This window comes from Chlorocebus sabaeus, chromosome 22, assembly GCF_047675955.1.
Source record: "Chlorocebus sabaeus isolate Y175 chromosome 22, mChlSab1.0.hap1, whole genome shotgun sequence".
Taxonomy (NCBI): Eukaryota; Metazoa; Chordata; class Mammalia; order Primates; family Cercopithecidae; genus Chlorocebus; species Chlorocebus sabaeus.
This window is the reverse complement of record NC_132925.1, coordinates 46720093-46733405: the sequence shown is the minus strand read 5'-3', so window position 1 is coordinate 46733405 and position 13313 is coordinate 46720093. Positions and strand designations below refer to the sequence as shown.

At 45.9% G+C, this 13313-nt stretch overlaps 1 protein-coding gene across 1 annotated transcript; it reads left to right on the top strand.

Moving 5' to 3' along the window:
* Positions 1 to 2072: 2072 nt before the first annotated feature.
* On the top strand, positions 2073 to 6352 carry PRR20G (proline rich 20G). Its single transcript, XM_007985488.3, has 3 exons — positions 2073 to 2240; positions 2750 to 2808; positions 5504 to 6352. Exons 2-3 carry the CDS (start codon positions 2757 to 2759, stop codon positions 6076 to 6078), a joined length of 627 nt encoding a protein of 208 aa, XP_007983679.1. The 5' UTR covers positions 2073 to 2240; positions 2750 to 2756; the 3' UTR covers positions 6079 to 6352.
* Positions 6353 to 13313: the final 6961 nt, after the last annotated feature.

The window sequence follows — 13313 nt, the reverse complement described above, 5'->3', positions numbered from 1 at the left end:
AAGTCTACAAGTTTATCAAAATCATCAAATTGGGTACTTCAAGTGGATGCATTTTATTGTGTGTAAATTGTACCTCAATGAAGTTGATTTTTTTAAAAAACAAAAGCAACAACAACAAAAAAATTGAGAGGCTAACTGGAAAGACATTACTTATACACCTTATATATATTTTTATATACATTTTTATATACATACATTACATATATATATATATATATATATTTTTTTTTCGAGACAGAGTCTGACTCTGTGTCCCAGGCTAGAATGTAGTCGTGCGATCTTGGCTCACTGTAGCCTTGACCTCCCTGGTTCAAGTAATCCTCCCACCTCAGCTTACATAATGGATGGACCACAGGTGGGTGCCACCACACACAGGTAATTTTTTTTTAGTTTTTTTGTTTGTTTTGGTAGAGATGGGGCCTTGCTATGTTGCCCAGGCTGGTCTCAAACTCCTGAACTCAAGTAATTCTCTCACCTCCATCTCCCAAAGTTCTGGGATTACAGGCAAGAGACACCGTGCTTGGCCAGAATTTTTAAAACAACATTATCGGAGCAGGGTGTGGCGGCTTATGCCCGTAATCCCAGTCACTTAGGAGGACTAGGAGGGAGGATTGCTTGAGGCCAGGAGTTTGAGATTAGCCCAGGCAACACAGCGAAACTTTGTCTCGAAGACAATAACAACATCCAATTAGCAGGAGTGGTGGCGTTAGCCTGTGGTCCCAGCTACTCGGGAGGCTGAGGTGGAAATATCGCTTGAGCTTAGGAGTTCAAGACCAGCCTGGGCACATGGCAAACCCCATCTCTACAAAAAGAACAAAAATTAGGCGGGTGTGGTGGTGTGAACCCATGGTCCCAGCTACTCGGGAGGCTGAGACAGGGGAATCGGTTCAACCCAGGAGGTGGAGGTTGCAGTGAACTGAGATCGCACCACTGCGCTCCAGCCTGGGCGACAGAGGGAGACTCCGGATCTTTAAGAAACCAACAAGTAAACCAACCAACCAACCAAACCACTGCAGGCGCCTTCCTCTGTGCTGGTGTTTCCTGCTCTCTTCCTCCTCCCGTGTGTCCGTGTGTGTACCCACAGCGGTAAACGCACGAGGTGTGTCTTAACACGTATCTCCAGCCCCATCACCATCTCTCTGAGTTCCAGACCCTTTTTACAAAAGGCCACTTGACATCCTCACGTGGTGCCTCAAAAGCTTCTTCAACCCAACCTGCAGAAGCCAACCTCTCCACTTTCCACTCAGTGCAGGTTCCTGGTCCACCTCTGTCTGAAGGAACGGGGGGCCAAGGCTGCAGGCTCCTTCCCTCCAAGGGCTGTCTACACGGCTCACTTTCCCTTGCAGATTTATCTCCCCCCCGGGGAACGTTCTTTGCCTCTGATGCCCACAGTCTTAGCCTAACACAATCCTGCTCCCAGCCCCTAGTGCTGTGTAGCCTCCTTGCCTCTAGGAGTTAACCTGGGCACCCTGAGTTCTCTCCTTCACAGCTAGTCTGACCGTTTTTCAAATGTTCACCCACTCAGGACACCGTTCCGTGGTTTCCCGGAACAAGACCAGCTCCTGCGGTCCCCGCCCCCACCTCGCACACCCGGGACCTGGGCCTGGTCTCCCCCTCCATTTGCGGAATGGGCTGGCCTCCCTTCCGGTCCGGGCCTCAGTGCCCGTTCTTCACCACCCTGCCTCCCTCCCTGCCCTTCCCAGCCCGGTTCACGTCGACTAATTTCAAATTCCAAATTCCAAACTTCCCCCCTACCAATGCTTTCCTTCCCCACGCTCAGATCTAATCAAATCAAATCTTCCTATTTGCTACTCTCACGGCACCACACCTCCCTTTTGCTGGCACTTAATTGTAATTATGAATTTTTTTTCTCAACGATTAGATTGATCAATCAACCACTGACATGTATGAACCGGGGCTTCACGGTGGGCCCCATTTGACAGGCAAAGGACTGGCCCAATGACCTTCCAAGCCCTGTCAGGCCCGCCCCAGCTGGCCCCGCCCCTGACCTCTCCCGTCACGTGATGGCCTCACCGCCTTTCAAGAGGGAGCGCGCGAGGCTGCGAGCAGTCAGTCAGCTTTCTGCCGGGCTCTGAGCTAGGACCGCTGGGTGCTCCCTCCCGCCTGCCTGGTAGGGGGCGCATTTGAGGGCGACATCGGAGCCACAGCCGTGATCCTGTGGACACCTCCAGCTCCTCGGGCCTCTCCTCATAGAAGAGAGCCAGCTGCACGGAGATCAGGTGTGTGTCTGGGTGTCCCTGAGGGGTGAGTAGAGTTTGCGTGGGTACAGGTGGGAACAGAATCCTCAGTGCTCTAGAAGGCCGAGGCCACATCCCTTGTCACCACTACCTTCTTCACAACTCTGTTCCCCATCCTCCATCTTCTTTCTCTCTTCCGCTAAGGAGGGATCATTCCTCCAGGAGGCCTAAGTCTCCCCAGTACAAGCTTTGCCTGAAGAAACTGGGATAATTAATCAAGCCGCCTGTAGGCCAGTCCCTGCTTGCTACTGGCTCCCCCTTGGAAATCCCTTACAGTGTGGAAGTCTCCCCCCACCCCAACTCCCACCTTCTTCACAGGATCCCCTTGACTGCGCCCCGCCGGCTCTGTGCAAATGCTCCGAGGCACGCGAGCGGCGGTGGCCCTGGAGGAGGGGGTGAGGTAGGGTCCACATCGCTGCGTGACGCTTGAGAAATTAGGCTGTGGTTTAACACCCTGACTGACCCATTTTCCTCCCCGCTCCCTCCCGCAGATTCCTCATGGAGGAACCAAGGCGTTCGAAACGACTTCGCTCCATGGCCCCTAATCAAGGTACCGTCAAACATCCACCATTCTCTTTAATTTTTTCCAGATTTTTACTTTACTTTTGGTATCGACTTATAGAACTTAGATATGCAAATGTGACATGTTATGAAATGCAGCAGCCCCTGCTCCTTCTCAGTCTCCCGCACCTTTGGGACCACCACCTCCATTACCACCAAGTAATGGCTAGAAGTAGCCATTACTTCTAGCATTTCCTCTCATTCTTTAAATAATATGCGTACCCTACTGCTATTTCTTTTTCCGTTTAGACTTTATTTATGGTCTTCCCGCTAGACTAGTGGAGTATTTAGCTGTAGTTCACATATTCCCACCACCACCACCACTCACCCAGCCACACCCATCCCAGGGCACACACCCTGTGCTCCTCCCCCACTGCCCAGGAGCCAGGAGGACACTAGGATTACTTTGCACCTCTTGCATAACTTGAGTTTTCCAGGACTTAATATTTCTCCTCGGTTATTATGTGTTCACTTATCACGAGTCCATTCCCCAATTCTTCCCCAATTGCTTAAATTCAAACCCAATTAAGCATTCTTTCAGTTTCACTTTCTCATAGCCTGCTCCAACGGGGACTGGCTGCTCCGAGTCAGCTCCCAGCTGCCACTCCAGGATCTCCCTTCCATATCATCTGGGAAATTCCTTTTCCTCTTTTGAATTTTATCCAATTTCCTGTCTGGTGTCTTTTTCTTTCTTATTTTACTTTTTCTCTTCGGAAGAGTGAGTTCTCACACTATGTCTCGATCTGTGTATGATAAACCAGTACTCTCACCTTGTTCTTTTCTGGAGGTATTGGAATTTGATGGCCATTGCCAAATTACTCTTGAAAACATTTCCCTTCATACACTGTCCTAAATCTTTTAATCTTGTCTAGTTTGATAGACACATTACAGTAAAGCATGCCTTGAAGGGAAATTATTTAAGATCTTGCTTGTCTGCAAACATCTTCGTTTTAATTCCTAAGGGATACTTTGGTTGGATATCAAATTTTGGGTGGGAAATCCATTTCATTCAAAAATTTTGAAGACATTTTCTATTATCTTCTAGATTTAATTGCTGCTTTTGAGCTGTCTGATTTTTGAGACATGTTGAATCTTGACCCTTTCCATATTGCCTTTCCTCTCTTTCTCTTTCTCCCTCTCCGGAAGATTTTAGAATCTTTCGTTGTCACCACTACTCTGGAATTTTATGGGGATGTGTCTCAGTAACAATACGCTTCTAATTTTCTTTTATTTTATCTTCCTTCCTTTCCATCATTTTGGATTTAAGCTCTCTTTTCTGGGAGATCTTCTCAACACTATCCTCCAGAATTTCCATGGAGATTTTTATTTCTGCTTTCACAATTTTAATTTCAAAAAGCTGTAGTTTTTCTGAATATTCCTTTTCAAAAGTACCCTATAATTGATTCATGGGCAAAATTCCTTCTATCTCTCTGGGGATATTAATTATAGATGTTTTTGGAAAGTCTCATCTGTGGCATAAACTGTTTCCTCCAAGTTGGCTTTTTTTGTGTTATTGTTCTATCTCTTGTGTTAGAGCCTTTCCTCTGATGTTTGGCGATCTCTGATTGCTGTTTATAGTTTAAAAATGGGACCTGGAAGAAGCTGTTGGGAGCCCCAAGCCTGTGGATGGGGCTTGTTGATTGGGTTCCACAGAATATATATGGTTGGGCTATGTAACTGGGCAACCCTAGATACCAGTTTCTTGGGACTTTTTCTTAGGCTACACAGGTTTCCCTAGGAGGAATATTCAGATGATCTTCAATGCCTGCTCTGTCACTGATAAAATTTCTGTAGACATTTGTCTAGTTTTGGACTTCCTGTTCTGTTCCATTGCTCAATCATGTATCTGTGTGAACACCTCCCCTCCCTACCAAGCTAGCTTATAGCTACCCTAGGCTTCTTTCCTCCTGGAAGCCATACAACTACCCCTGGCCCCCCTGTCACCTGGAATCCTATCCCTCCCTGCTATCCCTACTAATCCTCTCTCACCTCTGCCTTTCTAAATCCCACCCATCATCCTTGATATCCCCAGCTTATGTTAACTTCTCCAATAAGACTTTCTGATCATCTCCTTCCCAATACATGTTAAGAAGCTTACTTGAACCAGACACTAATCTAAACATTTCTCTTCTAGTAACTCAGTTCTTTTAAGGACCCAGGGGTTGGCATGTTATTATACCAATTTATGAAAAGGGGCACTGATGCTCAGATAAGTGAAGCTGCCTGGGAATACAACCCCAGCATTCTGGATCTGGAGCCACCTCCCTTATGATACCCTTCACCTCCCAGCTGGTCACTCATTAGCATCATTCATTTTTAGGTGTTCTGTTTGTCTCTCCTACTGAGGTTTAAGCACAGCAAGGGCAGGCAATGTGTTATTTTTATTCAAACTCAGCCTCTGCAGGGAACCATAGACTCATTTACTTATTAGTAAAATGGCGATCATAATATCTGACTGACAAGGTCATTGCAAGGACTTGAGAGGCTCATGGAAAGTGCTGAGCCCAGGCTAGGCCCTTGGACAGACAGTGCTCCTGAGGGCTCACCCTGCAGGCATCTCCTGACCTTCACTCTATTTGCCTGGGTTTCCCTGGGCCCTCCCTGAACCCCTCTCCTTGTCTCCCTTCCTGAAGGCTTCCTGGGTGGCCCCTACTCCATCTCCTCACACTCTGCTTCTCTTTTAGCTTCAGGTGGGCCTCCTACAGAGCCAGGCTGCTCTAGTATGGACCATGAAGACCCTGTAGAGCCAGTCCAACCTGCAAAACCCACTGCTTATGTGAAACCCATGAGATGGGAGCCCCCAGCTCGCGCAGAGCTGGCTCGTCCTGCAGGAAGAGGCCGGCGCAGGGGAGGAAGCTGGTGGGCAGGTCGAGCCCGTGGCAGTGGGGCCTTGCTCCACAGGGTCCCCGGCCAGAGAGAGGGGCCAGACGTGTACATCCATCTGAACTACCATGGAGAGCCAGGCCACCAGGGGGAACCGGAAGCCGGGCAGAACCCAGCCTTCTCTTTTACTGAAGCAGCTCCTATGCCCGGAATTGTGCAGGAAGGCCCCGGTCCCCATGCAGCCCAGCCTGAGGTGGGGTTTCAGGAGCCACCTCCTGCTGGGCCTGTGGCTGTGGCCAGGCAGCCCATGTTGGCCCTCTATCCCTGTATCGGGTTCAGGCCTCTGGGTGGCTCAGCTTTTTTGCGCATCATGCAGACCTCCAGTGGCACCTACGTGCACAGGGTCCCAGTGTTCCTTGCCCACATTGCACACTAACCTCTGTCACCCATATTGCTGCCAGCCTCCCTTTCTTCCACCTGGACTTTCCCCCATCCCCAAACTCTAGCCCCATTTCTGCTCCACTCATCCCTGCCCATCCCAGCCAGGGCCCTTACTTTGTGTTGTCATGCACCTCCAAGTCCTCCTCCCAGGATCCTGACATTAGTCCATCTGCTTCCAATGTCCCTCTTGCCTCTGCTTTGTATGTTCTGTCAAAGATACAGATGCATGGAATTCCTCAATACTTATTCAAATAAACCAGCAGCTCCCTAAGTCCTTTTAGTGTGCTTATATTAAAAGCCAATTAAAGATACTTGGGATGAAAAACAAGGTTGTTGGAATCCAAAGTTATGTTGATGATTTGAATCACAGAATAGATAGGACTGAGGAATAAAAAACTAGATATTTGGGCAAGAGAGAGATAGAGAATGTGACAGAGCAGTCACCCAGGGAGCTCTCCTGTGGATCCACAGGTCATCTAACGTGGAGCTCCCCAGGGATCCATCATCCTGGGAATCAGAGGTCATGTAACATGGAGTTCTCCTGGGATCCATTGTCCTGAGGATCCACAGGTCATGTAAGGTGGAGTTCTTCTGGGATCCATTGCCCTGAGGATCCATAGGTCATGTAATGTGAATCTCTTATGGGATCCATTGTCCTGAGGATCCACAGGTCATCTAACATGGAGCTTTCCCAGGATCCATCATCCTGAGGATTTGCAGGCCATCTAACATAGAGCTCTCCCAGGATCCATCATCCTGAGGATCCACAGGTCATCAAAAATGGAGCTCTCCTGCAATCCATTGTCCTGAGGATCCACAGGTCATCTAATGTGAAGCTCCCCTGGGATCCATCGTCCAGAGGATACTCAGGTCATTTAGCATGGAGCTCTCCCGGGATCCATTGTCCTGAGGATCCACAGGTCACCTAACATGGAGCTCCCCCAGGATCCATCATCCTGAAGATGAGAGGTCATCAAATATGGAGCTCCCCTGGGAACTGTCATCCTAGGTATCCAGAAGTCATCTATCGTGGAACTCCCCTGAGATCTGTCATCCTGCGGATCCACACATCATGGGATGTGGAGTTCCCTCACAATCTGTCCTGAGGATCAGAGGTCATCTAACATGGATCTCCCTCGGGATCCATTGTCCTGGGTATCCACAGGTCATCTAATGTGGAACTCTGCTGGGATTCGTTATCCTGAGGATCCACATGGCATGTGACGTGGAGCTCCCTCATGATCCATTGTCCTGAGGATCAGAGGTCATCTAACTTGGAGCTCTTCCGTGATCCGTCGTCCTGAGGATCCAGAAGTCATCTAACATGGAACTCTCCCAGGATCCATCATCCTGGGGATCCACAGGATCCATCGTCCACAGGATCCAGAAGTCATCTAACATGGAGAGCCTGAACATTTGGATGACAGCAAAATACGAGGAAATTATGGCTATATGAATTCTCCCAATGAAAGAAAGATGTGAATCCTTAGCAGGCTACAAGAATAACACCCTTTGGGAGTATGAAGTATGGTAGAGAGAACATTCCAAAAGCTGCCTGAAAGCTGAGACCTGCATGGAAAGCAGAATTAGGCTCACAGTAGACTTTGCGTGACAGCATCAATGACTGTGGAAAGCAGCGGTGCAACATCCTTAGAGCTTTGAGAGGGAAGTAACTCCGAATCTAGAATTCTATGATCAATCAAATGTTTTGGAGGAGGAGTGAAGGAGGCAAGAAATGTCAGCTCAAGGGCAAGGCCTCATGAAGAAAGAGCCTACAGAAAAGGGACAAAAAGCCAGACTCCTACTCAGACTGGACCTGAAGCCTGAGCTTCCCCCTGAACTTAGAATACACAACTTATAATGTGTAAGCTACTAAACCGCTTTTCTGTTCAGGGAGGTCTGAATTCAGCTGTTATGCATGGCAAAAGTATGAATAATGTTTTTCAGCCAGGGGAAAAGAAACAAAAAATCCTGGAAAAAGTGGGATGCAAGAAGAGTCAGAAAGCAAGGAAATTCGTTAGCTATATTATTAAGTCTAGATAAGTATGATTCTGGAAGAAAGATCTGGAAGGGCGATCTAGAATTAAAATTCCAAAAGACTTTGACATAGACATTTGGGGCATGGGGGACTTCAGAAAGAGCTAGACGTTATTAAAGTTCTTGTCTAGCTCCTGGAGATGACCTAGAGGCTGAATATAAGAGAACAATGAAATTCTAGACTCTGACACATTTATAAGTCGAAGTGTATGTTTCCATTGGGAACCACAACATGAATTAGAATAGAATGTAAAATTTCAAACAGATTAAGGAAAAGGGGGATCAAAGAAAATTTGATAATTCAAACAAGAGGCATGGGAGGTTAATAGAAACAAGGAGAGAGTGTGACATACTTACGGTGCTAAATAAGGAATCAGTAATTTGATGGCTTCATCCTTAGCTTCCTCCTGGCTTTAACGGAAATATTTTAAATGTTTCACCATTAAGCAACATATTTGCTGTAGGTTTCTCACAGATGTTTGATCAAATTGAGGTAGTTCTAATTTTTTTAGAATTTGATAAAAGGTGTATTATGAATTGGATTCCGTATTTTATTAGGTAGGCTTTTATTAGCTGATTTTGAGTCACTTGTAAGAGAAAATGTCCAAGTAACATGAAGAGAATTTTTCCCATCAAAAATTTTTGTCTTGTGTATTCAATCCTCTTAAATAAACCCTTCTCTTTGACTTTTTTTACTATAGCTCTTTTACTAAAATTTCACAAATTATGAATATAGAATGTCTTTACCAAAACCAGAAAAAAGAGACAAAAGGTAGAAAAACAATGTCTGCTGCCTCTATTCTTCATTCCTATTGTATCTTTCCCCATAATCATATGAGTCTATACAAGCAAATGTGTACATTAAAAGTATCGTTTGTGGTTTGATTTTACAAACACCCGGCATGCCATCCACCAGGGGTCATGCTGAAGTGACTACAGGGTCCAGGCAGGCAACCCGGGTGTGGCAGATGTGGTGGGGACCAGCGCCTCTCTTGAGCCCATGCCCCCTCCAAAGTGGGCAGAGGCAATTTAGTATTGAAGCACAGCATGAACCCCAATGAGCACACTGCAGTGGGAGCTGCTTCTTAGGTTGCCACTGGGGTCTGTCATGCATAAGCCGACAAGCACCCTCTCAGACATCCTATGCTCATGTGCCACTATCTCCTTGCTGGATATCTGTCTGCAAGATGAACAGGCTTTACGTTGTGCAGGCAATGGTCTGCCAATAGATTGCTTCCAGGGCGTTTCTACTACCAAAATGCTTCACTAAATATTTGTACATGGTGTAAGACTGGGTCTCATTCTGTTGCCCAGGCTGAAATGTGTTGCAATCAAGGCTCACCACAGCCTCCACCTCTCGAGCTCAGGTGATCCTTCCACTTCAGCTTCTTCAGTAGCTGGGACCACAGGCATGCACCACTATGCCTGGGTAATTTCTGCATTTTTTTGTAGAGACAGGGTTTTGTCATGTTGTGCAGGCTCGTCTTGAACTCTTGAGCTCAAGCAATCCACCCCCTTTGGCCTCCCGAAATGCTGGGATTACAGGTGTGAGCCACTGCACTTGGTCTTTTTCTTTTTAACTTCGTAAAATAAATTCTCTAAGTGAGATTCCTATGCCAACCAGTACGGCCATATTTTATTTTATTGATTTATTTTTAAATTTAATGTTTAAGTTAAATTAGACCCCAGTGTATGTTGTTCCCCTCTATGTGTCCATGTGTTCTCATCATTTAGCTCCCACTGATAAGTGAGAACATATGGTATTTGGTTTTCTGTTCCTGTGTTAGTTTGCCAAGGATAATGGCCTCCAGCTTTATCTGTGTCCCTCCAGAGGACATGATCTCATTCTTTTTTGTCATGGCTTCATAGTATTCCATGGTGTCTACCACATTTCCTTCATCTAGTCTATCATTTATGGGGACTTAAGTTGATTCCGTGTCTTTGCTATTATGAATAGTGCTGCAATGAACATATGCATACATGCGTCTTTATAATAGAATGATTTATATCCCTTTGGGTATATGCCAGTAATGGGATTGCTGGGTTGAGCCATGTTTTATTTTAATAAATACTAAGAAATTGTATTCAAATTAGGTGGCATCAATGCCAATTCCAACCTGCAGTGATAAGGGCACCTCTTCCCCCCACTATCTCCCCAGCAATGAATGTTGGGACTCTCTAATTTTTGCCAATCTCTTGGATAAAGGTATGTTATCTTGTTATCATTCTAATTTGAATTTTCTTGGCTACTAATAAGGTTTAGTATCTTTGTATGCATTTATTGGCCACTTTTGTATCTTTCTCCATTAGTTGCTAATATATCTTTTTTACACAATTTTTTGTTGGATTTTATATCTTTTGTGTATCAATTAGTAGGAACTCATGTTAGAAATGCATAAGTGCTACAGGTGATTTTCCCATTCCAACCTTCCTCTTTAGTCATGGCTTGGGCCGTCTTTGGCCTGCCTGTGTGCCCAGCCTCAGCTCGTAGTAGACCTCTTCCTTTGGCCCCGTCCCCTAGGTTGGTTTTCTGGCTCCTGGCCTGGGCTCTGCTCCTGCCACCTGAGGGCCAGAGAGCCACATCTGCCACACAGGTGAACACCTTGCAGTGACAACAGTGTGGAAAATGATTTTCTAATCATTTCAAGATCACTCTCAGTTGTTTCAAGATTTGATCATAGTTCATGAAAAACTTGGCCAATTCACAGGTTCACTGCTAGCTCAGGGCTCCCCTACTTCTCTTTCTTGGAGGGACTTGCCAAGATGCAAGCATCAGGAGGCTCTTCCAGTCCTAGGGAGACATCAGCATTCTAGATCCACTGCTGAGAGGTCTTTCTGCTTCTATTCATGGCACTCTGGGTCCTCTGATCTTCCAGATGACTCAAGTCTGCCAAGGAGAACTTGGATGACCCCCTGGCCTCAGGTGGGTAGAGACCCCACGGCCTGCCTCAGGGCCCTTTGCCAAGATGCCCCCCAAAACCTATGTACCTCCACTCTTTACTCAAAGATGGCAGGATTCTAGCTCATGACCCATTGTCCTGCTTTTCTTTGCTCTGTCATTTCCCTCCCACTTCTATTAACTTCTGGCCAGAAGGGCAAGTCCCAGGCCCCTCTTCTGCACCGAACACTCCCATTTTCTCCCCAGCTGTCTTCCTCCCTCCAGCTCACAGGAGCTCATCTTGTCCTGCACAGTGGGTACAGTGCGGCCCAGATAGTCAAAGATCCTTTAATGCCACTTCTCTGTAGCAAAACCTTCTCCCCAGAATGTGCTTTGAGGCTTTGGATTTTGGTAAGCAAAAACTAGGATTTCGAGACTCATTTTTTTTAACTATAGATTTCAATAGTATATTTTGCAAGTTAAAAAAAGCACATATCTTAGCAGCACAGAATTGCAAAATCATTTAAATCACTTTTGAATTTAAAATTGTGTAATAATCTTGCACCACTGATGGACTGTGAGTGTAGAATGCTATTAATGGGTCTAGGATGTTGGGAGAATGACTGGGATAACAAGTGGGATCACATTTAGTGGCTCATAACAGAAAACAAAGATAACATTGGCTGAAACAAAACCTAAGCTTATTTCTTTCACAAATGGAAGAAGCTTGCTGGTTTGAAGCTTGCTGGTTTGAAGAATGGCAGCTTTAGGGGCTTTCGTCTTGGTGCTCCATTCTAGGATGTGACTTCCAGTCTCACAGTCACCTCATGATCCAAAATGGCTGCTGGAGTTCCAGACATCATATCTTAGTTCCAAGAAGCAGGAAGTAGAGGGGAAAAAAAACCCCTCAAAACTAAAAAAAGCAACCTCTGAGTCATCTTTCTTAGAGCAGCCTTCCTGGAAGTCTAGCTCTAGTACTCTTTCTCTTCTGGCTCAGCAGCCCAAACTGTTACATGGTCATGCCTGGCTGCAAGGGAGGAAGGGAAACAAAATTTTCGAACTCATTGCTGTTCCAAGCAATATCAGGGTCTGTCTTAAGGAAGAAGTGGAGAATGGATACAATGTAGCAAATAGCAGTCCCTAACATAACAGAGTAAAATAAATTGCAAAGAAAATAAACATCTGTCAATGCTTTAAAAATATTCCACCACAAACCATTTTTGTCAGGCATCCAAAACTGTTAGTAATATTTTGAATAGAAGTGGGTTTGTTGAACATTTAATTTAAGTAAAAAAATATTTTTACAATGTTAAGTCTTTTTATCCAAAACTAAGGTATCCAAAATACATGTCTCCGTTTACTCACTTGTGGAGAAAGGAGGGGCTGACCCATTTTGGGGAGAGGGTTAGCTCCTCCACAATCTTCTCAGTTTTATTGGAATTGGGCACATTGCTATGAGTCTGTTTGGCTTTCTGTTTATTCCTGAGTCAAGTCTGTCCCCAACACAGCTGCCAGGCTGCTACCCCTCTACCATCTTGTTGAAAGGCTTTCAATTCTGCATATCCATGGGAATCAGCTGGGGAGTTGAGAGGTAGATAATGGCCAATCCATTTCAAAACACCTCAGAGGGGTGGATTTCACCAGCTTAGGGTCTGGCATAGGCAACGGGTATTCAAAACCTCTCTAGGTGACTTGTATGGGTGGGCAACTTTTGCTATTCCCTAGTTCCCTGGGATTGTGCCTGAAGTCTCTCCTGAGATGGCCACTAGGAGGGCTGAATCAATCCTACAATGTTGGCAAAGGTCCGGACTACCTTGCAAGGCAAAGAAAGCATGCATACATGAAATTCTAGACCATTTGCCTTCACTTTTACAGAAAAAGTCCAGCTGCAGAATGGTACTGAAATTAATGATTCCATCCTGAGCTCATGCTTCTCCTCCCTGCAGAACAAAATTTGGCCACACCCTAAGCTGATGAAATCAGGAATATGTGCAAAAGGAGTATGGGGGTGGTGCTTTTTCTTCAGAGTCTGAGGGTCTAAGTAGTCCCAATGATTCAGGATACATTCTAGAGGAATGCAGGCTGAAGATGGTTGGTAACCTATCTGGAAGAGAGGAAAGAGGAGGAAAAAGGTTTTTTCCTCTCTCTCTACAGTCTGAGGGTCAGAGGGGTCCCAGTGATTCAGAATATACTCAAGGGGAGTGCAGGCTGAAGATGGTTGGTTACCCATCTGAAAAGAGGGAAAAAGGCATTCCTTTGTCCCTTTCTCTTTCCAGTGAATACCCAGGGTATGTGAGGGAGACAAAGAAAGTGTC